We start from the raw sequence: 26,709 nt of genomic DNA, 5'->3' as shown, positions 1-26,709 counted from the left end.
GTGTTCCACTCTGCACTAGGAAGCTATGTTGCATAAAATGAACAACCTGCTTTATACAAAACATTCACATTTAAAGACAAATGTTTATTACATTTTTTTCTTTAGTTAAGATTTGAAAAGATTAAAAATCAAGACTACTATTTTAAGCTACAACACACACCAGCGTTTCAAACAATATGCATAATAAAAACGTACAAGGTACTACCCACGTTTTGCCAGGTATTTGGAAAAATACAGTGGAATGACAAAACAGCTGCTTAACAAAATAAAAATTGAGGCACAATGGGTACTTTGTTTAAACCAGTGGTTCTTAACCTTGTTGGAGGTACTGAAACCTGCCGGTTTCATATGCTCACTCACCGAGCCCTTTAGTGAAAAAAAATAATAAAAAAATCCAAATTTATGACAAGTATGTTTCAAGTATGTTATTTAATGAATCGTCTTGACAGTGCATGAACTCACATGAAATTACCTACGTGCAAATCAGTGTGACTTCTGCTGTTATTGAGACCAGTTCAGACATGTGTGGCTTCTCCTTGGCAAGTGCTACTCTTATGTCATTTTCACAGCAAAGTCTGTTTCTTTTGTTTTCCATGCAGCTTAAGGAAGTGTTCCTTTATTTTTGCCAGTGCCAGACTAGAGTTGCTCAACTTGACGTTGCAAATCATGCAGAATGCTGACTCCCATCACGTTCCGTTATACAGTACATGTAAATTCGCGTTTCACATATTGGTCCGACCACTTTTTTTTGCTCAACATAGTTACTATGAATTAAAATATTAAATCAGATGACGTACCATCATGACAGGCATAAATTGATTACTGAGTGCACAAAATCCCATGTAGCACAGGTAGGCTAATCAATTGTAGCATGATCACCTGCAGCCAGTGATGGCAAAGGGGGGCGTGTCATCACGAATTGACACGATGTGTCAAACGTACAGTGATTCCTGTATGTTTGGTATCCAGTTTTGTCTCCACCGAACCCCTCAGGTTCAATCGAACATAGATTAAGAACCACTGGTCTAGAAATCAACTGCACTCCTAGTCCTTTATTTCAAATTTTACAGAACAGCCTTGCAGTAGGTTCACAAGATTAGTGGCATAGTGCAAAGGTTGCACCTTTGGTTTCATGGAAGAGTTTTAGGGAAAAATCTTCAAAAAAAACAGTCTGAAAACTTAACAGCAAAGAATGTATAGTTAATAGAACCACGATACAGCTCACATTATTATGTTTTATAATATACTATACTATAAAGGTAATTATTCTGCAAGTCAGTTTTATTTCACTACATCTGAAATATGGGCGAGATGACAGAAGAGCTGGTTCTGCTCCAGCTAATCTAATATCGAGTGTTTTGAGCCCTTATACCCTCCTCATATTTTCAGTGTGCAAAAAGGTGGAAACTCCACAGAGATGCAGGGCAAACATTGAGACTGGTCCATCGCAACGATCTATGAGGACGCTCTCGTCTCCTCGTATGGAGACTCGTAGGACTCCATGGGTGGGCAGGTGCAAACGAGGTTCTGATCACCGTAGATGTCATCAATCCTGGAGATGCTAGGCCAGAATTTAGATTCAGGTTTTATGAAGGCCTTGAAAGAAAGATATGGAGGACAAATGAGAGCAGAGTCATTTAATTGGACTTACATGTGATCTGCTGTGAGGCGATAAAACACAAAAATGAATCCAGTAATCTCTGGTGTATCTGCGCTTCAAGATGCCCAACTTTACTACATCGCGGATTTTTAGCCATACGCACATTCTATTCACTGACAGTATCCGGAAGTGCGCTGCGTTCTGAGATACACTGAATGCAGCGCACTTCCGTATTTTAAAGAAACACTTAAAAGCGCTTTAAACAATCGATAAGAGTGTGAGAAAAGGTAATATAGATAGAAGGTGGCTTAATCGCAACATGGTGAGGGTTCATAAATGTTTAAATTACTGTAAATAATAAAATAAATACTTTTTCGCTCTTTCACAGAATTTTGTTTTTTGAGGGTGGTCCTGGAACACATTTACTGCAAGTAACGAGGGATTACTGTAAAAAAACAATTTTTTTTTTTTAAAAGTTTGTAACCCTTTCACCATTGGCTCATAAAATGTGAAACTAACTATAAATAAATACGTAAACCTATTCAAACTCATATTCATACTTATATGGTGAAAGAGACATCTCCGTGTAAAGTAACAGTAGGATAAATTATGATTCTCACTTTCTAAAAAAATATCTAGACGGGAATACTTCTGGAATTTAACCATTAATAATTATATAAACTCCACAAAAACACCATAAACGGGAAGCAAAAACACACAAAGACTTGATATCAGTTTCAAACATATATTACCAATATTTCAATACAAACACTAACCTTTTAATGTGAAAAATAAATAGAATGTAAATACAAACACAAATACCCAGGGTTTTATATTAATTAGTCTTAGTTCTTCATCTTAGTTTCTGAATGTAGTTTGAGTGCACTCTTTAGTTGAAGTCACTTTAGCAAGCTTGCATTTTGATCGTTGGCGCGCTTTAAAGTTGGAGCTCAGATATGGTACCGCCGAGTGGGAAATCAATCAGCGTCCTACCACAAAGAAATCCTCTTCTGGTGTCTCATCGAACCCAGCACAGCAACCATGAACTTTGAGGAGTACTGGCCTCCACAGCCTCCCTCAGCACGTACAACCACAACGTCCGCTGAAGCCCTCAGCTCTGACATCCGTGCAGTTAAAGGAATGTCTATCTCCAACGATGGCGGCGGCTATGCTAACTCAGCTAACGCCGTTTTGGCAGACTACAGACACACTCTGTCACCAACTCATTTCATATGTTGAGAGCATGCTGTCTGGCGAACCGTTAAAAGTCCAACAAGACAGAAGTATATCAACGTGGTAGTCAGTCTCCTCACTTCTGTGTCTACATGCTCCACGCCATGGTTCTCAATGACTCATTGATGGACACCTGTTCATCATTAGCAACGTCTCTAGCTCGCGCGCGCTAGTTCGCTTGCTCTCGCTCGCACGCTGTCACCTCACTTGCTGGTACACCTGTGCATCATTGCCGGCTTTATGCCCTCCCACTTCCTCTCAGAGCAGGTGAGCCGGAAGTTAACTTGACAGGTTTATACCGTTATACACAACTTTTAACAGCTTAAAGTATTTAACCAGCAATTAATTGTTTAAAGCGCATACTTTAACTACAAATTATTAATATAGCTTAACCTCTTATTTATCCTAATTTGAATATAACCATTACAACTGAATAGCAATCATGCATTCTCATCAATAACTCAAAATATCCTGATATCCTAAATATAACTGACACTTATCAGGTTATTACACGTTCAAGATTCTTGTCACCAATAGAGGGCAACACAGACAATACAGTGGTACCTCTACTTACGAATGTCTCTACTTATGAAATTTTCTACTTACGAAATTTCTCAGCAGGAACATATTGCCTCTAGTTACGAAAAAAAATTCGACTTACGTAAGGGGATAAATACAGTATCAGCTGATACTCGCAGCTCCCACAGGTTCCTGAACGCACCATTCTCATAGCTGCTCTGCCATTGGCTATTACCTAGAATCTTCCTGGCATCCCATTGGCTAAGAGGGATCGGTGTTTACGCAGGGTCCTTGTCATTCGGCTCTCGACCCATGAGGTGTTCTGATAGTTTTGCGCAAATATACTGTATTAACCTTTTGTATTCGCTATGGACCCCAAGAAAGTGACGGAGAAGAGGAAAAAAAAAAAGTTTTTTGTCCGTACAAACAAAGCACGAGATGATAGAAAAGCATGAGAAAGGGATGCCTTTGGTTGATCTTGCCAAAAAATATGGCCGAAATGCATCTACAATCGCCACGTTATTAAAACAAAAGGAAGTTTAAGGCATCGCGTGGGTAGTTGAAGTTCAAAAGGAGGACTGGAATTCACTCTGTTGTTCGGCATCGTGAGATAGGAGCGCATGAACCAACGAGGGCAAAAAACATTGAGGACGGCACTTAAAAGGTAAATGACCGTCATTATTATTCTTTACGCTATTCTTTTTTTTTTTACGTTCTGCACAAATCTCATTTATTGTGTAATAATCTAATTGTAACATGTATTTTTTACATGTTTCAATGTATTTTTTTGCTTTATAAAACATTCATGTCTGAATTTTTGGGGGCTTGGAACGGATTAGGACGTTTGCATGGAAAACACGTTTCTACTTACGAAATTTTCGACTTGCATAATTTCTTCCGGAACCAATTAATTTCGTAAGTAGAGGTACCACTGTATATTTCTTAAGCACGTAGGTAAATCAAGCAGGGGAGCAGTTTACACTGGTGGGGCCACTCACCAGTGGAAAAGCAGCATGTTCCCTGGAGTAGGGTCTGTCCCAGTTGGAGGATGTGATGCAGGCCAGAGAGTGAGGAGCCATCTGCAAGCATTTGACAAATCTAGAGGTCAGGCTGCATTCTCACAGTTTAATCTATTCCACACTCTAATCATTAGCGCATCTTATGCATCTTTTTCCTCATATGAATGGAAATGTTAAGTCATCAGCACACCTTCAGCGGGTTGATGCGGGAGTCCATCCGTCCCTCTTCTATGTCTGCGATCTCTTGTCGAATACCAAGCAGGGCATCACAGAATCGGTCCATCTCTGCCTTGTCTTCTGACTCTGTGGGCTCGATCATGAGGGTACCAGTCACTGGCCAAGACATGGTGGGTGCATGGAAACCTTGAAAACAACACCAAGAAGTATAGCAACGTATTTAAATAATTTAATGGATCAAGAAAAAAAATAGAATCAGTATATATTCAAAGTCTAGAAGTACATATAATACATTTTGTATAACACTTAAGAAGGAATGTCTATAAATTAGCCTACCATAATCTTGAAGCCTCTTTGCAATGTCAACGGCCTCGATATATGCAGTCTTCTTGAATGACCTCACGTCCAAGATAAATTCATGGGCTACAAAACCTTTTCAAGCCAACACAATATTTAAAAACAATGCAACCCGGTTCCTTATTGGCATACATGGTAAAAATCAACATATGACATGTACACCATATTCAAAAATGCTTTTTCAGCCATACCGTTTCGTCCTCTGAAGAGGATCTTATAGTGATTTTCCAGCCTCTTGGCCATGTAGTTGGCATTGAGGATGGCTACCTCTGTGGCGTGGAGCAGTCCTTTGGATCCCATCATCTAAACAAAGCAGAGGAGTGACTAAAATACATGTCATGAAATTAGACTATTAAAACAGCCACTGGACACCTTCTGGTTTGTAATTGCATAGCAACATTTTATTTGGCGTTTGCAAGGCTGACTGGTGACAGGTACACAGCCTACAACGTTCTGGAATGTGCATTTAATGTGAAATACTTGGAAACCCTGGTTTTTGAAGATAAGAGAATGCACATTTCAATTATCTTGGATGCTTTTCCACACTATAATCATTCTGAAGGAATCTCCTAATGAATGATGTTGTGACAACATTAAACATTTTCTATCAGGCAGTGTAGGACAAATTTACTCTGTAGCTAAGGTGACTCAGACATGAAAATCACGTGCCAAGATAATTGATTTGACATAATTTGCATGTGAATTTTTACAAAATGATTGGGGAAACGAGTTCCTGGCAGGGAGGACAACATTTCAGACAGAAGTGGTGTCTGTCTGACATGAGTGCCTGTTTGAAGAAAAGGCCAGAACATGTTCAGCACACCTGAATCTGAACTTCAACGGATTCAACTCCCCTAAAAGTGCTTCTACTTCAGAACTAAGCTGTGTGTCAAATCCCTGATCGTCTGTGCTGACCTTGATGTAAGCCCACGAGATTGGCAGAATGGCGCTTGAGCCCCAGGGAGCAGCACTGACCGTGCCCAGCGAGCTACTGGTGTTGATTGAATGCATGGAGACCACAGGGTGGCTCGGGAGGAAGGGGGCAAGGTGGGACTTCCTGTTGACAAGCAGATCAGTTTTTCAAGAAGGTACTCAAAGTGAAAATGATACTGAGGATGGTAGCCCGCCTCTCCAGAATAAGCATGCAGGTGTGTGAATACATTTTCACTTGTTTTAGACACCACAATGCTATACATTTTGCACCCATGCCAGTTCAACCCCTGAAAGTGAGGCTTCAACGTTTTGACTTTAACTTACACTCCAATTGGGCCCATGCCAGGTCCTCCGCCCCCGTGAGGAATACAAAAAGTCTTGTGCAGGTTGAGATGAGACACATCAGCGCCATAATCACCAGGACGACACAAACCCACCTGCAAGACAGGAACATTATCCATCTGCTAGACACAGTGGCTGGAAAATTCACCCATCATGGTTAGCATCAGGGCTCCCACTTCTATGCTTATCCAAAGCTTTTCAAATCAATCCACTGGACACAATCCACAAGTTTCTTTAAGACGTTTCCCCTCTTCATCCAAGAGGCTTCTTCAGTCCTGGTGGTGGCTGGTTTTCTCCCAGGTTATTAACCCTGTGAGGTGTGGTTAATCTGCTGCATCAACCCAGGTGATAAATCTCATGTTAATGACCCTCGTTAGTAAACAAAAGCTCGGTGAAACTTGCAACCCCCCTTTGACACCCCCTGGCACCCCATCAACCCATTGTTGAAGAGCCAGATGGGTTTCAACTATGATCTTTGGAATCTGAATAGCACTGACCACACCCTAAAGGGTTAATAAGCTGGGACAAGACCAGCCACCATCAGAACTGAAGAAGCCTCTTGGATGAGAGGCAAAAGGTCTTCAAGAAACTTTCTTAAATACCAGTGGATTGATTTAAACCATGACCTGAGCCTACATAGACTTCTATGCTTATACAATAAATTTGAAACAGTTCCTGCTTTTGAAAAACGTAGATTGCACAATAGGACTAAAAAAAGCAAGAGATTGACAGACATACAATTTAATACTGTACAAACTTAGCCAACATTGCTTAACACCATATAAACTTCAAACTGAGCGAAGGATAAAGTGAATGAAAAGGAGGCCAGTTAATTAAATAGTTGTGGCTTCATTAAGCATTTATTGTTCCACACTACATGTATAACATCTTAGATCAAAACCAGTGAAATTATTACAGCACGACAGCTACATTTGCACATGTGATGACTGTGCCCTAAAAGTCAGAGGGGGCAGGGTCGGAAAGTCTGTCAGGGATTGGTGGACGCTACACTGTAATGAAAATCATTATCTGCATATCAGAGGCCAAAGGGTATCCATTTACTGCAAGATAACAAATATCTATAAACCTTTATCGTATTAGCCTTCAGGTCGAGTAATATTTCATTTTCCATGTACCATTTAGACATTTGAATTTTTATGCCATAAAAGAATTGTTTACCTGGGCATTCATGTTGGCTCCATCTAGGTACACTTGACCACCGTTGTTGTGAATAAGTTCACAGACGTTGCCGACCTGTTCCTCAAACACACCGAAAGTGGATGGGTAGGTCAGCATCATGGCTGCCAAGTTCGCCTTGTGTTTATCCACCTGAAAGAGATGGTGGGACTTAGAAGACAGAAATCCTCCAACAATGGGCAAAATGTGAAGAGCAGCAACCATGAAATCCTGAAATAATTTCACTACTGTATAAATCATACCAAAAAAAACCCAAACTATTTCTCATACCATTACATTACGACATTAATGTTCCATAAGGAAGTTTACCCTAACTAATAGACAGTTGTTTTCGTATGTTTTGTGCATTAATTTAGTCCGACTCTCACCAGAGCCTTGAGGTGTGCCAAGTCGATGTTGCCATCCTTGTCCACTTCCACCACTTGAACCTTCATGCCAGCCATCTGGGCACTCGCTGGGTTGGTGCCATGAGCAGACTTGGGAATCAAACAGACCTAAAGGGAAAGGAAGAATATCAGTGTAGCAGGATAAACACATGGATGGGCAATAAAGACAACATTATGAACAAACTGATGCATTTAGCGTGGATGTTTGACTTTATGTCCAATTAATTTGGAAAGAATTCACAGTACACCATTTCCGACCTCGTTCCAAAATTAGTCATTTTGCAGATTTAAAAAAAAACAAAAAAAACATCACAAATACATAAGTATTAACAGATGTTGCCATGTGACTCGGGGGCATGCCGTGTCTACTGATCTTCCTTGAACTGTTCTACAAAAAGATACCCGCTCCCGCCCAGACAACGGGAGAGTGAGCCGACATTGGGAGGTGTCAGCTTACCTTCCAAGCACTGCCGAGGCGCCCTTGAGCGAGGCGCCCTTGAGCGAGGCGCCCTTGAGCCAGGCGCCGTCTCCCTTTAAGAGTTGCTCTTTTGTGGCACACCATGAAGGAGCTGCCCGCAACTCTACCTCCCTCTGCATGTTTATAGCTCCCCTTGTGTGTGAGTGTGTGTGTGTGTGTATTACAGGGGCCTGTACACACTAATATACAGTGCGCCCCTGCGTATCCGCGCATCAACACTTACGACTTCGCCTCATTGCGGATTTTTAGTAGGCAGTCACATGATATCGAACACGCCTTCTATTGGCTGACAGCATCCGGAAGTGCGCTACATTCCTTGAGTCTCGGACTTACGTGAGACACAAACGTGCTTTAAACAGTCGATAAGAGTGTGGGAAAAGGTAATACAGATAGAAGGTGGTTTAATATCAGTATGGGGAGGGTTCATTAATGTTTAAGTTACCGTAAATAATAAGATATAGTTTGTCACTCGATCGCGGAAATAGTTCATTGCTTGTGGTTCCTGGAATGCATTAACCACAAAGAACGAGGGCACACTGTATAAATGCATGCATTTATTTGACAAATACTAGAGTGTTCCCTCTTAATTTCCCTTCAGGGATCATAATAGTATAAAAAAAAAAAAATAAAAAAAAAGGCAGTCAGACTGCAACATCCCGCTAAGGGTAGGTCAGGGTACCCTGAAATTAGTACCTGACAAGTGCATAGCTTTGACCTTTCAGGGTAGGTCAAAGCTATGCACTAGCTTTGACCATAGATCAAAGCTAGTGCATTTGTAGATCAAAGCACTAGCTTTGCTCTATGGTCTTACTCACACTGGCCTTCTCCCACATCTTTCTATCTCATCCAGTTCCTCAGTGTACAAAAAGTTTCAATTTGACCTCGACCTAGTTCTTTCAAGGTCATCTCATTTTCATCCTGTTTGCAGCCTGACTACTCTGCTTTTTGTTTCATCTTTCTATCTGCAACGGTTGCGAAGATATTTGGTGGACTAACGAATGGCCAAACACACCAACACTTGACAATTACAATACATCACCACTTTGAAGCGAGAAGTAATCAAAAATTAATCTGAATTTCTTCATAACTAGACATATTTATTCCAACAGGAGAATACTGCTGTTATAAAAACACCTTGAATTAAATAAGTTTAAATTTGGCACATCACCTCCATTTATTTTTTATAGACCACCGGAATATTCAGCATGTTCAGAATCACAATCTGCACTCAAGTGATGACTTTGCTTCTCTATTATTAATAGTGTACAGCACTCATGCTGTAAAACTAATTATGTCTTTATAGAAAAAGAGCATGGTGGTAGAGTATTAACTCACGTGGGAATAATCTAACTCTACTAGTTGAATTTTGTGTTGGATGGCACCAGCCGCTGACACAAATATGTAACTTGTCACCAACAGATTTTATGCCTTATTAGGATTAACCTTCTGACATTTTGCAACACTGGAGAACTTGGACCTGTGGGTTGTCCTGTGGGTTGACGAACCAGGAAAAACAGCTGAGCCTGTCAGAGTACTGACTCGCAGGTCTCAGTGTCTTAAAACCTCCAAATATGGAATCTTGAAAGCAGGTAGCCTGTGGCGGAATTGCCGTATTTTCAACCTCTTTGTTTGCACTGTGCCGTTAGTTTGGACCTTGACTGTTTCAGACCATTATCTGAGATGAACGAATGAGGCAGTCGTTCCAAAGAACAACGAAGGCCAATTTAAAGTACATGTATAAAAAGACATGAGTCAGCCAGTCTTTAATCTGAGGAGACCCTTATCTTGCCCTACTCTCAAGCTACAGCTAATCAGCACATCATGACACTGGAAGAATGTTTAACCGGAGTACACGAAATGGATTACCAAACGATATTGAAAACTGAGAGCACGGATCCTGACTGTTTGCTATTGTATCTGTGTCATGTTGCAGTCAAAATGAGAACACTTCATAAGCCCTGTCACTGCAGTCAGAATAATGGTTTGTCTTTGACCCTCTATTCTCAGAAACTTGCTTTAACTTTTTGGGCTATATTCCACGAGTGTTCCATAAATAAAACTTTCTGATCTGTCTTGGTCAAATGGTAGAAAAATCCCCCAACCGCAGCTCCACTTTAGCATAAAGCTAGTTATATGTTTAAGGTTTAAATCAAAAGCAAAGTAAGAAGTAAGAGAGACATGTTGTGGTTAGTTTAAGGTATTTTCTCAGCCTACATGGACTCTTGGGTGTGGCTGTGTGATTCATAAGCAAATTGAGCCATGAGTCACTGCACTTTGCAAAAAAATTATTTTGAATTGCTATTTTGTTTCAGTATAAAAGTCTGAATGCTGACGAAAGTTCGTATCTGTAAGCTATAGTTTCATAATTCATGCGATAAAAATGTCAATGTGAAGTAAATTGGGTTTTCTCAATAACTGTCAGTAAGTAAGCATATATGTATACAGTTATTTTAAAAAAAATATTTGGTATATTTTGACTTTGTTAGACACTGCACAAACAGTTTGCTTGGAGTGCAGATGAGCTAGAGCGTGAGGTTTATTTGATTATGTAATTCAATATTATTAGGTAACAGAAAGAGGAAAAGTAAAAATTGAAAATAATTCAATTCCTACTGATTTCTGCTATGACTGCACTGCAAATGACTTCTTTTCAACAGGAGCACACTTACAGTTCTCATGCTCTCTCCCTTTGAGTTCAAGTAAGCTTTTATGGCAGCCAATCCGGCATATTCTCCCTGAGCACCACTGAAAGGCAAGACAAACATAATATGGATATTAGATGTTGTGATATTAGATAGTGATGCCTTACATTGTAAGAAGGGTGTACCTTACCCACCATGTGGGCCTCCTGCTAATTTTCACTTGCACTTTTTATTTTTGGTTATTTTATTTTAATTTTATTTTATATTTTAGCTATAATTTAGTGTATGTCCTGTTAATACCACATGTGTCTGTTAGTGCAGTGTATGTCTTGTGGTATGTATTGTGGTGTCAGCGTTTCTTTTTCTCCTGGTGTTTATCCAGTATTTATTCATTATGTAATGCCTGAGCAGTGGATAGGTGCAATTTCCTACGGGATTATTAAAGTATCTATATCTATATTCTCATGGAATTTACAACACATACAAAGCACAGTTCAAAGAGTATTCTGAACATGTAACTAAAATACAGGCAGACAAGGTGATATGAGAGGGTGACAGTATGATAATTCTCCAGGTCGAAATTGTTGTTTATAAAAGTGCTGGAGATGACAGCAGTAGGAGTGAGTGTGCTATAAGCAGAAAAATAAAAAAATAATCTTGCACTTCGCTATAAATACGTCTCAAGTCTGTAAATTGTTCAACACAAGACACTATGTATAAACACAAAAACTTTGGAAGGTAGCTTTTACAGCCGAGTCACTGGTATGGTAATCATAAGTAGGTATGAAAAGCCACGTAGTCTTACCTGTTTGGCTGGAAGGAGATTTTGTCAAAGCCAGTTATCTCACAGAGGTCTCTCTCCAGCTGTCTGAAGAGTGTTTGGTAGCCATCAGCCTGATCTAGAGGTACGAAGGGGTGGATGTTGGCAAACTCCCTCCAAGTGATTGGCTTTAGGAGGAAAGAACAGCAGTGAACTGGTCTGAATGCACTTTTCAAAAGTTACTCAGTTGTCATGGATGTGGTTTGGCCATTTGCAGCCTGAGGCCATTGGCAGCAACCATAAATAATTTCTTGGCAAGGAGAATTTCCTGACAGAAAATGGCATGCAAACCAGTGAGTATGCATTCAAACCTCTCTCTGTATACTAATTGCAGTATGTGTTGTGTTCAGGGGCCTGTAACCTGTAACCCTCGTGTGTAATTAACACACATGTGTGGGTGAAGTGAAAAAGAATTTCCCAAAGAGGGACGAATAAAGGATTATTATTATTATTAGTGAGTAACACCCACTGAATTACTCACCATGAGCTCCGAGGAGCTGTTCAGTTTCATCGTGCAGGAGCCCTAAAAAAAACCCAAGATTTTAGTACCAAAAACAAAAAAAAGACTTATGAGATAAATTTCACTTCTCAATACGTTGCATTCACGTCATACTGACTAGTGGTATCATGCTGTGCACCAGGGATATGTCCTTGTTCTCCAGACGTTTCATGTATCGTACAATATTGGTCTCAGAATGATAACTGCAGACAAAGATTAACCACAGAAGACACATTGAGAATCAAGGGATTGATTATATTTCCAGATCCTAATATTCCCCATGTTCCTGAATGCATAACTAACATGAGTAGTCTACTTACTGCCATTGTGTGAATAAGAAAACACTTTTCTCTGGCAACATGAATGAAGTCTTATTGTTTAAATTGCATTGATGACATTAAATGTCATAGAAGACATTAAAAAATATTGGTGTTAGGTCCTGAAAAACCCTTATATTTTTAAGTAATTCAAATATTTTTATACTAGTCAAACATACTGGAATGAATTTCCATTTTGATCATGTGGTACTGACAGCTTCTAACAGATGTTGATATTTGTAGCTCCCCATGCCATAAAAACATGAAAGTGTCATGATTGAGATAGAGGTAGACTAGGGCTTGTTGCAATGTGACACCCACCTGTTAAAGATCTGGTGTGTGAGGAACTTGCTTGTCCTCTTGAAAGGACTTGCCATGATCCCCTTCACCCGCTCACCCATCTTCTCAGCAATCAGTTCCTGAAGAGAGAGCATTTCAAATCCAAGCACGTCAAAGCTACTGATATAAATGAGAGTCACTGTGTAACATAGGGCATTGTTGGCTTTTTGTCTGTAAAGCGCTTTGAAATGTCTTCTGATATGATTCAGCGCTATATAAATAAAAGTTGATTGATTGATTGATAACATCGGAGCGCCGTGACTAACATAACGGGTAAGCAATGCATCAACTTACAGCTGATGATTCACAGCCAAAGACCCAGAGCAGGTCATCCAAGTCCCTCTCAGTCACAGTCTCGTCCAAAGAGACACCCAGCTTTTGAAAGACAGGAGGGACAATTGTTTTTTAATGTTACCGGACCATGAGTGCATGTTAGTTTTTTTAAATGATCTGAAGCATTACCACTCCCTCAGTGTAGACTCTTAGATTGATCTGCCTCTGTGCAGCTCTCTCAAAGATGTCCTTGGCAGCCACACTGCAGGTGATTTTCAGGGTATCGAAGAACATCTCACTGTGCAACCGGTGTCCTGCTCTCTTCAGGCCTGAAACATAGTGACATCCAGGACATTTAAATGTTTACATCTAGATTCAAAGGACAGGGCTAGATAGAGGAAATAGATTTGCTGTGGCGACCCCTGAAGGGAAAAGCCGAAAGGAAAAGAAGAAGAAGATCTAGATGGGAATACAGTAATTTTTTATTTTTTCAAAAATGACAAGATAGGGGTGGGGTTGTCAAAAGGTCTAGAGTACTCAGAACTGTTTAATGACTGTGCAATCCATCTTCTAGTCACTTATTCAATTGTCCTGTTGTTACTACCTGAGCTTTATGTTGATGTTGTGGTTTTACTCAATCTATACTTTGGTTGCTCTTTATAACCCGTTTAACCTGTGTACGGTGTTTCTGCTAATTCTGTTACTGTTTCATCAGTCAGTCACTTATCTATCATATGCTTGATGATATTAGATATATACTTTATTATTGGTTCCTGGATTTTGGATTTAACAAGGAAATAATTGAGTAGAGGTTTTGTAATACAAGCCATAGCTATGATTAATCAAATATTGATCTAGCAGTAAACAAGCAAAAACAAAAGACAACTAGAACCAAGGTAGTCACAGACTGTAACATACCGCAACACCCCTGAATTCAAATTTTTACCCTGACCTACTCGCATTGGTCAAAGATCAAAGGGGATACAGAGGATGGCGGCACATGCACACGCAGCGGCTCCTCTCTCTCCCGATACAGCGGTTTTTCCGTGTTTTTTGTGTCTTGTCTCTCCGTGTGTTTGTCCATCTTTGTCACGTCCATCTTCGTCATGTCTACTTACCCCAAGGTGCTCATACTCCTGTGAGTTTCTGCTCGACATGCGCAGGACAACTTTTTTGGACTTAGACCCAGCAGACGCGGAAGTGCTGCGCGAGTGTGGCCTGCTCCAGAGGCCTGCTCAACCACCGACACCCACTCCTGCACCCAGCTCGCAGTGGAAGCGCCACAGCGAAACATGTGAAAGCAGAAGCGGGGCAAGCGCGGAGGCATCCGGGCTAGGCTAGTGGCTTGCTCTCACTGGCCGGCTATCCCGACCATCACACTCGCCAACGCGCGCTCGCTGGACAATAAACTGGACTACATCCACCTGCTCCGATCATCAACTAAGTCTGTGGATGAGTGTTGTGTCTTTATATTTGTGGAAACATGGCTCACTGACAGCGTCCCGGACTGTGCCATTCAGCTGGACCGGCTAACGTGCTACCGGGCTGAGAGAGCACTCGTCGAGGGGGGGGGGGGGAGACCCACGGCGGGGGACTCTGTTCACATCAGGGATGCTTGGTGCCGTGACGCTGCTGTGGTCTGCTCACACTGCTCTCCTCTGGTGGAGCTTATGATCATCGGATGCCGGCCATTCTACCTGACCAGGGAATTTTCTGCCATATTGCTGGTGGCAGTATACATCCCTCCCACCTCCAACAACAACAGGAGTGAGGCACTGAATGAACTCTACCACCACATCAGTGAGCAGCTGACAGCCCACCCAGATGCCTTCCTCATTCTGGCGGGGGACTTTAACCACGCAAACCCCAAGAGTGTTTTCCAAAATTACATAGACATATCAACTTTGCCACCAGAGGAGTTAACATCCTGGACAATGTCTACACGACACAAAGATGCTTACAAGGTCCACGCCCTCCCCCACCTTGGGGTGTCAGACCACACCACTGTTATGCTAACGCCCACATACAGACCGCTCGTAAGAGGCGTTAAACCTGTGAAAAGGAAATGCATGGATGTCACAGTCACCAGAACGATCTCTGTTCGAGCCAACCAGAAGCCTTGGCTGACAGGTGAAGTCCACAGGCTCCTGAAGGCGCGGAACGTGGCCTTCAGAGCTGGGGACGAGGTAGGCCTAAGGACAGCTAGGGCCAACCAGTCACAAGGCAAACAGAGTGGCCAAGAGACAGTACTCCAGGAGGATCACCACCCACTTCAGCGACAGCAGAGACACCAGGAACCTGTGGCGGGGGATTCGTCCATTACGGACAGTCCTGCAACAGCTCCACCACTCTGCTGAATCAGCTGAATGACTTCTTTGCGCGCTTTGAGGCAGACAACGGCATCCCGGCACAGAAGGCTCCACCCCATCCTGGCGACCAGGTGTTGACGCTTTCTCCGGACAGCGTGAGGCAAGTCCTCAGAAGGACCAACGCACGGAAAGCCCCAGGTCCTGACAACATTCCTGGTCGTGTCCTGAGAGACTGTGCTGATGAGCTCACAGATGTCTTCACAGACATCTTCAACATCTCCCTGAGCCAGGCTGTTGTCCGATACCTGTCTCAAAGCCACCACCATCATCCCAGTCCCAAAGAAGTCGCCCCCATCTGGCTTCAACGACTACCGCCCAGTTGCACACACTCCCATCCTTATGAAGTGCTTCGAGCGGCAAGTCATGCATCACATCAAGTCTGCCCTCCCTTCAACCCTGGACCCTTTTCGGTTTGCTTACCGGTCCAACCGCTCGACTGATGATGCCATCTCCACTGCACTACACTCAACCCTCACCCACCTGGAGACCAAAGTTTCATACGCCAGAATGCTGTTCATCGACTTCAGCTCAGCATTCAACACAACCATCCCCCAGCAGCTCATCTTTAAACTGGACCAGCTTGGACTCAACACCTCCATATGCAACTGGCTGCCAGACTTCCTGACAGGGAGACCACAGGCAGTTCAAGTTGGTAACAACACCTCCAGCACCATCACGCTGAACATGGGAGCCCCCCAAGGATGTGTTCTGAGCTCCCTCCTCTTCACTCTGTTGACCCACGACTGCACACCAACTTTCAGTTCCAACCTCTTCGTCAAGTTTGCAGACGACACGACTGTGGTGGGTCTCATCAACAACAACGATGAGACAGCCTGAAGGAATGAGGTGGGCCTCCTGGCTATGTGGTACAAGGACAACAATCTCTATCTGAATGTGGAAAAGACGAAGGAGATTGCTGTGGACTTCAGGAGAGCACGCACCCAGCATGCTCTACTAACCATCGACGGTGCTGCAGTGGAAAGGGTCAGCAGCACCAAGTTCCTGGGTGTGCACATCTCCGGGGACCTGTCCTGGGACCGCAACACCGCATCGCTGGCCAAAAAAGCCCAACAACGCCTCTACTTCCTCAGCAAACTGAGGAGAGCAAGAGCCCCACGCCCCATCATGCTGACTTTCTACAGAGGCAACATTAAGAGCATCCTGACCAGCTGCATCAGCGTGTGGTACGGCACCTGCACCGTTTCCTGCCGCAAGACCGTGCAGCGCATTGTGAGAGCAGCTGAAAAGATCACTGGTGTCCGTCTCCCTTCCCTTACAGACATTTATAACACCCGCCTCACCCGCAAAGCCATCAGCATAGCAGGTGATCCCACCCACCCCTCTCACAGCCTTTTCAGCCTGCTGCCATCAGGTAGGAGACTGCAGAGTCTGCGGGCCAGAACCAGCAGGCTCAAGGAGAGTTTCTTTCACTAGGCGGTCAAGAGGCTCAACTCCCTCCCTGCTCTGCCCCCTGCCATAGCCTTGAACTCTAGCCTCATACTGCCCTGCCCTCCCCCCACCACCTGACTACCTATCTCTCCCTCCCCAGGTCAACTCAGGGACTGCGCACACGTCACTTCCCCTATGAGATTAGAGTGTATAGAGATGTTAACCATCCCTTGTGTTTCATCTTATACTTCGTGCTGTCCTGCCCGTGTTGTCCTGCCCGTGCTGTCCTGCCCGTGTTGTACTGTTTACCATGGGTCAGAGAGGACTGCAATTTCATCTGTGCTGTATGTCGTGCATATATGGTACATTTCACAATACAGCTGACTTTGACTTTTGACTTGAGCTAGTGCTCTGACCAACTGGCATTGATGAAAGCAGTAGCTTTGACCTATGGTCTTACTCACACTGGCCTTCTCCCTTGTCTATCTATCTTATCCGGTTCCTGAGTGTAAAAAAGTTGAAATTTGACCTCGAACTAGTTTTCTCAAGATCAAGGTAATTATCTCATTTTCATCCCCTTTGCCGCCCAAGTAATCTACTTTTTGTTTCATCTTCCTATCTGCAACAGTTGCAAAGATATTTGGTGGACGAACAAACGGACGGACCAACGAACAGACGAACACTGACAATTACAATACATCACAGCTTTGAAGCGAGATGTAATAAAAATTACCTTCAGCAAGGATTAGAGCAGCATTGTGTGTCCTCTCAGAAATGTGTTTGAGGCCCTGGGGGCCATGATACAATGCAAACATTGCAGCCATGTTTGCTAGCAGAGCCTGAGGATGAGAGATTTATATAAAACTTATTGAAAGTACAGTGTCTTGTCAAAAAAAAAAAAAAGCTTCTTTGCCTATTGAATGGACAGCTCAGTTTTTTGATACCCACATTTGCATGCCTAAAAATAGCACCCTGCTTAGAAATATGTGGGTGCTTGCTGACAGTGGATGTGGGTTTAAAATAGGACTGGAATGGAAATGGTGAAGCAACATCAAAGCTGCTCATACCTGTGCCGTGCAGATGTTGCTGGTTGCTTTGTCTCTGCGAATATGCTGTTCTCTCGTCTGCAAAGCAAGCCGATACACCTCCTTACCTGCTGCATCCCTAAAATGCAAATATATCAGTTTTAAAATATGTTTCCAAAGGGAGCTTTACAGATAAATTGAATTTACTATGAGGTTGCATTTGTGAAGTGGGCACCTTGTCAAGAAAGAAAACCTGTTAGAGCTATCTTAAGATGTTGAATGCTGTGGATTACCTGGTGACTCCAACCATTCTGCCAGGCATCATCCGCACCAGGTTGTCTTTAACAGCGAAGAAGGCAGCGTGAGGCCCACCGTAGCAGAGAGGAACCCCAAACCTCTGAGAGCTTCCCAGTGCAACATCGACTCCAAATTCCCCAGGAGGACGCAGCACACAGAGGGCCAGCAGATCTGTGGCACAGCAAGCCAGTGCCTGGACGAGGAGAGAACATTAAGAAGGATGCACCTCACATTTTCCCTTTCGTGTGAAAATTAATTGTATCGCACAACAAACAATGACAAATTGCGTAATACAATGAGTCTTACTGATGAAACATGAGGATCAAGTAAGCGGATATCCATTGTAGATGTGTTATATTCAATGGGTCAACCCAAAACATACAGTATCAACACTGGAGTTTTTTTTTTTCCAAGAAGTTACATCTTGTCATTTTACAACCATTAGTCACGCACTCCCTTACCCCTCCCTTGTGTGCTCGGTCCACCAGAGCAGTGAAGTCTTCCACTCTGCCATCAGTATCTGGATACTGGAAGAGCACACCGCTCACATCTTTCCCACTGAAGTCCATCTCATGAGGAAGCTTCAGCTCTATCTTTACTCCAGTGTAGCTGCAACATAACAATGAAAACATAGGTTTTCCTAAAAAAGAAGTCATCGGTGATCTCCATACAAGGAAAATATGTGATTAATTGTGGATTACAGTTTTAAAAGAAAGCTGTCAGTTGCGATTTCTGTTTTTACAATACAGAGGATCTTTCACTATAGATTTGTTTCCTTTATTTGTTACCCACTTGACTTCTCTATACAGTGCGCCCTCGTTCCTCACGGGTAATGAGTTCCAGAAACCACACGCCATTAACGAATTCCGCAATAAAACAACAATTTATCTTATTATTTACAGTAATTTAAATGTTTATGAACCCTCCCCATACTGATATTAAAGTATGAACTTTTCCCCACACTCTTTTCAACTGTTTTAAAGCACTTTTGTGTCTCATGTAAGTCTGAGACTCACGGAACCGAGCGCACTTCCGGATGCCATGAGCCAATAGAAAGCGTGTACGGTATCACCTGACTGCCTACCAAAAAGCCGCAATGAGGTGAAGTCGCAAGCGTTGATGAGCGAATTTGCAAGGGCACACTGTATATATAAATTAGTTGTGACAAGAGCTTCTTGATGTTGATTTATATCATACATACTTGGCTCTGGTCTGCACCACAGCAATGGTCTGGGGATGGCAACGTGGGTCAATGTAGAAGGTTCTCCTTTTGTTTTGTCTATCAGGAACAAACAAACAAGAAGTCAGAAAATCAACTGACCAAAATGCGTTGATTCAGGTCTGTCCAGCAACACACTGTTGCTTTACAGAATATAAATAGGTTTTCTTACTGAATAATGCATATGCAGTCTAGTTTCTTTGACATATAACAACTATTATAGGATTGCACTTATGCTGCAATGCTTCTGAGTCACGTAAAATTCCATTTCTTTATATTGTCGACTGCAAGTCTGACTTGAAAATACCTGTGGCAGAGCTGCATGGCTTCAGCAGCTGCTGTTCCTTCATCCAATAGAGAAGCGTTGGCTACTGGCATTCCTGTGAGGTCACAGATCATGGTTTGGTAGTTGAGCAGTGACTCCAGACGACCTTGAGAGACTTCAGGCTGGTAGGGCGTATACTGAGTTACCCTGAATACAAAAGAAGCAACTGAATAACAATGGTATCGCACAAAAACACTGGCATTGAAGGACTTGAGATGCGACAGTGGAATACGTTGTGTGACTAGACTCCTACATTTTCTTTTGGGGGGGGGGGGTGAGAAACTGTGGGCACAGTCAATTGATTCAAGTGTACAAGAGTCTTGTTCCAACTCTTCAGATCTCACATGCTAGACATCACAATAAATTGAGTTATAAGGCTTCCTATTAAAACACAGCTCTCACAAGTGAAGTCTGCATAATTAGAAGTGGCAGTGCTTCCAATTACGCTAAACCATAATTAAACGTATTTTCACGAGATTCACTCAGGGAGGATCAACTGAGGACACTCACCAGCCTGAATTTTCCAGGAGATTGCGTTGGATGGGTGGCGGTACTGAGCAGTTGTAGTATCCCATGCCTATGTAGGACCTCCATACTTTGTTCTTTGACGCAATCTTCTGTAGGGATTCCAAAATCTCATTTTCACCTGTAAGGTATTCAATTTGATCAGATTTTATGTCAATCCCGACATGCTCCAGATGTTATTAAGCCTCAAAGCAAAAGATCATCTTACATAATCTTAAGTAGGAATGATCATGAGCAAAACAATGTGCAATAACTTAAGACATGCCAGTACTTTTATAAGTAGATATTTAACGTTGGTTTCCATTTCCCTTGATTTAATGAAAATAGGTCAACTTCTTGCATCAACAAAACCTGTTTATAATTGTAAAAGAAGTTGATGTTGACAAAACAGTGATAATCATTTACAACTTGCATCATAAAATGTGTAAAAAGTGATGAGTAAGAACACTGTGTCTCTAGTTAGTTCAAGAAAGGTCAATGTGACATGATTAAAGTTGTCAGATTCAACACTGTTAAGAGTAATCTCCTCCCCCCAAATAACTGGGCTTTTTGTTTGAAACAGAAGACAGTGTACGCATAATTCATCATGCAAACAAAAGCCAAGGAAACCAAACACATGGATTTTTTTTCTTAAAATTCCACAGTGCTGCACGGAAGTTTTGCTAGTGCATATCCAAACTCTGAGATCCCTCTGGCTGTCCTGATTGCCTAGCAACTCCAAAGAATGGACAATAGTCCCTGCTCCAACCAAGCACCCTGACTACTCCCGTTTTCAGAAAAGAAGGACACCTTTAATAAGTGCTCATGAGAGAGGGATGTGAGAGGACAAGAGAAAGAAAGTGGATGTTTACACTTCCTTCCAAAGGCTAAAAAGATGCAAATGTTTTGGTTGTTGAGCCAGTCAGATTCAGCACAAAAAAAAGTGGTGCTTTTGGATACTCAACAGCACTATTTTTGTTTCAGTGAAGTGACTGCTTTCCCATGGTACCAGAGTTCTGCGGGGCAGCTGATTCCGAATCATTCAGGTGGTCCATTGTTGACGGGAAAATCTCTCACTGGCACTGAAACTGAAGCCCTTCAAAGCTGAACAAGCAGAAACCCAGCATGGATCCAGCTCTTTCCTTCAGCATGACTTATTGCATTATGAAACCTAACTATCACATGAGGGACCAACACAAGGGTGGACCAGATTGACTGTAAAGAACAGAGACAATGCAAATTTTCTATAAATATTGGAATTTGTGAATCAAATTTATCTAAGCATGTGGGGAAGTGTAATCCTGTCAGTATTTATCTATTAAGCATTTCCTTGTCAGACATTTTCCTCCTTATTTCAGGTATGAATAATTATGTGTGCTTAACCTAATCCGATATTGGATGTGATGTGGATCTCATGATTTGCTTCCTGAAATTTTTGTCATTTTCACCATTTTAGAAATGCTCTGAACTTGGGTGTTGGCCCTGTTGTTTAATTGACAGCATGGAATGAGAGCAGACGCCTACCCAGTGAAGTCCGCTTTTGTAGTCAGGTCACACATCTTTTTTTCAAAAGTTTGATGGCTTACAAATTACAGTATCAGCATGCAAAACATCTCCTAACCACATAATGTAGCTTTTTCAAATACTGTACTACTTGATGCCGTTTGATCATGCCATGGTCATAGCTCATTCATTCATTTTCTACCACTTCATCCGCCATAGTGGGTCACGGGGAGCTGGAGCCTAACTCAGCTGACATAGGGCGTGAGGCGGGGGACACTCCGGGCACGACGCCAGTGCACCGCGGAGCTACACAAAGACGGACAACCACGCACACACACACACTCACTCCTACGGGCAATTTGGGACCGGCCAATCGACCTGAAGTGCATGCTCAACATTACTAAATCTCATGGCATATTTACATCTAGCGAAGCGGTGATTTATCGTTATTGTCAGTGTTTGTGTGTTCGTCTATCCGTTCGTCCACCAAATATCTTCACAACCGTTGCAGATAGAAAGATGAAACAAAAATCGAAAATCAAATGACCTTGACATTGGGAAAACTAGGTCAAGGTCAAATTTCAAATTTTGTGCACTCAGGAACCGTGATAGAAAGACGAGGAAGGCCAGTTTGAGTAACACCATAGATCAAAGCATTAGCTTTGATCTGTGGTCTGAGATATTTTCTATCCTGAGAAACAAGATGGCCAGAGATTATTCAAGCAATAGGGCTGCAATATGGACACAAATTTACCTTTTTATGTACACATCTCAGAAAACTGATGAGTTATAATCACAAAACCCTGTGACTATCAAAGCATTATCATTTCAGACTGTGCCTCTATTGTTCCAAAAACAAGCAGTTAATGGCAATTAAATTCTAAAGTATCCGATTGTCTGGTGATAAGTTTGAGGATTTGGGGTAGAAAGACCACCATTACCAATAAATCTACCAACAATAGGCCCACACCTATGTAAATGGTGATTAGAATTCAAAACAAAATTTGACCTGCTTACAAACTTACCCAATACAACACTCCCTTCCAAGGGACTGGGTGTGTCACTAACCAACCGTGAGCCTTTAGGGTAAAACAAACTATCCCAAAAATTAGTCAATAACTTCATTACTTTATAGGACACACAAATACTGCAGTCACCAATTTTTACAACTGACAAAATCAATTTAATTCAACTCAACCCCTATCACAAAAGAACGTTTAAACTATCAACGGACTGATGATAAATCACAAATCATGACTTAAAAGAAAAGTCACCACGAGGAGAACTCTACAATCCTATTCTCCTGCTCATTTATTCATCATCTGCATGTGATCCACAGTTTAATTCAACTCAAGGTGGCCACATCTCAAAAATCACACAGTAGCTCTTTCCCATTCGGGGGGACAGATATACAGTATTCTCTGCTTACTTAATTTTATAACACAATTTTTTTTTTTTAAAAATATGTTGACATCATTTATCGAGTACGGGATCATTTGGTGTTAAATTAGGTGGTTTGTTTGAGGAAATCTTTGGCAATTAAAAGCTGCATTGCAGGAAGGAGAACATGCGTGGCACGTCTGGAAAAACAAGCCAAAGTCACCTAAGAAGAAACACCCCCGGGCTGTGATGTAATGGTAACACTGTAACCAGATTGAACTGGACTTGGAACTGCAGCTCACGGCGAAACTTTACACTCCAGTTGCCATCCTATGAGCATCGGCTTCCCATCAGGAGATTGGTGCCGCTCGCCGGGTTTCGCGAAAACAACTCCAAATATGTTCAAAGGAAGACTTAACGGGGGAAGAGCTGCTGCACGGACAATGGAGAGGGGGCCCCGCCGACATTCCAGCCACCCCACTCGGCTTCATCTGGTTTCACGTGGAAAAAGCTCACAATGTAGAATAAAATGGAAGAGCAATTATTTGAATGATTAGCAAATTTTAAAAAAAAAGGATAACTAAGCTGACCCTTTAAACATTTTTTTTTCCTGGGGGAGGAGGGGGGTTGAGTGTGACACAGCTTTGTTATATATATCGACATTTTTTTTTAAAAATGAATGAAGGTAAACTTACAAAGAGGATCATCCATTTTCATACTACGCTGCATACGGATGGAGAGTGGAACTGTGTTTTCAATCAACTGCTCGATCGACTGAAAATAATAAATACATTCGTTCAATAAAAACATTACATCGCAGTTAATAACAATAAAAGTTCTTGTGATTTTTTTTAAATTTTTTTTTTTTTTTTAATGAGTAAACCTTACCTCGACTCCCAGAGCATCAAGCATTTCTCTCTTCTCCCGCTCACCTGGACCGATGTGTCTCTCTGCAAAATCATCATGTGCGGGTAATATTCTCTCTATCTGTCTGGAGGACGCCGCCGCAGACGTCCTCAGTCCCCGGGATGCTGTTGTGAAAGATGCCCCTCGGTGTCGGACCCTGCATTTAAGTTTCCACACCACGCGGCTTCTATCACTCAAATGCCGACACGGTACGCTGGAATTAACGGACTTGGCCAAAAAGAAGCCCCAGGTCTTGACGCAGCGCTGCATGGCGAGAAAACTTCAAAAGACGAGCTGCAAAAAAAACAAACGAAAGTTTCCTGTACTCAGAGAAGGTGACGGTCCCCCGTCAGACACTCAATCAACCCCTCAACTACTGCAGTTTATAGGACAACACGGCTTCAGACGAGCGGACCAATCACAGCCGTTCTGTTGAGTGACGTCACAATGACCATGGTTATCAGCTGCTGAAAACTTTCTCACGTGGCCGCTCATCCTCCCAGCCAGAGGAGGAAGTAACGGTCAGGGCAAAGTTCAAAGTGCACCTGAGCAACCGAAACTAACCGATCTTAACGGACGGAGGTTTGGGCTCGCGAGAGATCAATGTTATTAAAGTTATCAATGTTATTAAAGTTATCAAAGTTATTAAAGTTATCAATGTTATTAAAGTTATCAATGCTGTCGCCTCTCAGCGAGAAAACACCTTCCTGTGTGGAGTCTGTCTGTCTGGAGGGGTTTCTCTCCGGGGTCTCCGGCTTCTTCTTACCTACAAAAAAAAACGTGCTGTTTAGGAGGATTCGCTATAAATTGATCATAAATATTGCGAGGGTGGACGTTTGTTTTTCGTCCCGCCCCAGGTCCGCAGCGTCCCGGACGAGTTGCCAGCGTAGGATAGAGTCCAGCTGGAAAAGAGGCGGAAGACGGCACGATTGAAATGGATGAATGGGATAGTCCTTCATAGTCAAATCAATCCCACAGATCAATCACCACTGTCCTACAGTCCTGTGTGAGGACTGTAGGACAGCCATGGAGGTCAGTTCATCCTGAGGTGTGCTGTAGGTGTGACAGGGGAGGTCAAGGTGGAGGTGGGACAAGGTGGAGGTGGGACCGCACCAGGGATCAGCTCTGAGACCCTTCTTGTTGCTATGGTGATGGACAGGCTGACAGACGAGGTCAGACAGGAATCTCCATGGACTATGATGTTTGAGATGACATTGTGATCTGCAGTGAGAGCAGGGAACAGGTGGAGGAGGAGATAGAAATGTTCTGTTCTTCTAGCTCCATGCGTCTCATTTTATATGTAGTCAGTTTATCTTTTCTCCTTCCAGACGTGGTATTACTGCAGACTTCACTTTCATCAGTTTTGGAACGACAACAACATCCGAAAAGAAACACAAAGGGTTGACGGATAGAAGCCGTTGGCTTGTAAAATGCCCGTCCCCTGAATCAACAACATCTCTCTCATTACAACACATCACCAACCAGATTCATACATTACATATCACATTTAAACTATTGATTTTGGTACATTGCTGTTTTGAATCATCCATTCAGTCCAATAGACGTGTGTGTTTGCACACGTCTTTATCAGTTCACCATCTCCTTTAATGCACGAAGGTCACAGTCATATTTATCCATAGGCATGGCACATGTAGTTTAATAAGGCATAATTTGAGATATTAACCATCATTTGCGGCAGAAAAATAATAGATAGATAGATAGATAGATAGATAGATAGATAGATAGATAGATAGATAGATAGATAGATAGATAGATAGATAGATAGATAGATAGATAGATAGATAGATAGATAGATAGATAGATAGATACTTTATTAATCCCGGAGGAAATTGTATATATCCACAGCTCAGGCATTACATAACAAATAATACTGGATAAACACCAGGAGAAAAAGAAACACTGACATCACAGGACATACAGTACCGCAAGACATACACTACACTAACAGACACATGCAGCACTAACAGGATTTATATACTAAACTATAACTAAAATATAAACACTATAAAATTAAAAAATAAACAGTATAAAATTTAAAAAATATAACAGTATTAAATTAAAATATAAACAGTATAAAATTAAAATTTAAACAGTAACAAATTAAAATATAAACAGTATCAAACTAAATTAAAATATAAAACAGTATAAAATTTAAAAAAATATAAACAGTATAAAATTAAATTAAATTAAATCCATTCAACCCCGTGCTGACCTCGCCACCTCCCCCCCGCTCCTCCTGAGAGAGTCATTGTACCCCTTGATGGCACGGGGCACGAAGGAGGACCTCAGCCTCTCTGTGGAGGCGCTGTGTGACAGCAGTCTGCCGCTGAAGGTGCTTCTCTGCTGGGAGAAGGTGGTGTGTAGGGGGTGCCTGGTGTTGTTCATGATAGCCTTAACTTTAGACATGGTCCTGCTCTCCAGAAGCACATCCACAGAGTCCAGGCTCAGCCCGACCACTGAGCCCGCTCTGCGGATGAGTCTGTTCAGACGGTCCATATCTCTTTTCCTGGCCCCCCCACGCCAACACACAATGGCGTATGACAGCACACTGGAGACTACGGACTGATAGAACATGAGAAGGAGCTTAGGACAGATGTTGAAGGAGGCCAGCCTCCTCAGGAAGTACATCCTGCTCTGCCC

At 42.3% G+C, this 26,709-nt stretch overlaps 1 protein-coding gene across 1 annotated transcript; it reads right to left on the bottom strand.

Annotated features, from left to right (window-relative positions):
• Positions 1-28: 28 nt before the first annotated feature.
• Positions 29-24,457, bottom strand: gldc (glycine dehydrogenase (decarboxylating)). Its single transcript, XM_068311592.1, has 25 exons — positions 24,031-24,457; positions 23,838-23,916; positions 20,266-20,401; positions 19,738-19,902; positions 19,413-19,490; positions 18,673-18,820; positions 18,208-18,404; positions 17,957-18,053; positions 17,623-17,728; positions 13,321-13,460; positions 13,153-13,233; positions 12,841-12,938; positions 12,321-12,405; positions 12,185-12,226; positions 11,689-11,831; positions 10,911-10,986; positions 7,746-7,871; positions 7,360-7,509; positions 6,163-6,275; positions 5,821-5,962; positions 5,097-5,208; positions 4,885-4,980; positions 4,562-4,734; positions 4,351-4,431; positions 29-1,596 (listed from the first exon to the last, which is right to left on the bottom strand). Exons 1-25 carry the CDS (start codon positions 24,316-24,318, stop codon positions 1,456-1,458), a joined length of 3,093 nt encoding a protein of 1,030 aa, XP_068167693.1. The 5' UTR covers positions 24,319-24,457; the 3' UTR covers positions 29-1,455.
• Positions 24,458-26,709: the final 2,252 nt, after the last annotated feature.

The sequence above is a fragment of the Antennarius striatus genome, chromosome 3 (genome assembly GCF_040054535.1).
Source record: "Antennarius striatus isolate MH-2024 chromosome 3, ASM4005453v1, whole genome shotgun sequence".
NCBI lineage: Eukaryota > Metazoa > Chordata > Actinopteri > Lophiiformes > Antennariidae > Antennarius > Antennarius striatus.
This window is presented reverse-complemented; position numbering and strand designations above follow the sequence as displayed.

What these genes read in the sequence shown, in the direction of transcription:
- gldc (XM_068311592.1), bottom strand. Translation starts at nt 24,318, where the DNA reads ATGCAGCGCTGCGTCAAGACCTGGGGCTTCTTTTTGGCCAAGTCCGTT. An exon ending in GTGGTGCAGACCAGAGCCAA is followed by an intron (nt 18,821 to 19,412) that starts GTATGTATGATA and finishes GTTATGTTGCAG; the next exon opens with CTACACTGGAGTAAAGATAG. An exon ending in AGAATGGTTGGAGTCACCAG is followed by an intron (nt 18,054 to 18,207) that starts GTAATCCACAGC and finishes TTTGCATTTTAG; the next exon opens with GGATGCAGCAGGTAAGGAGG.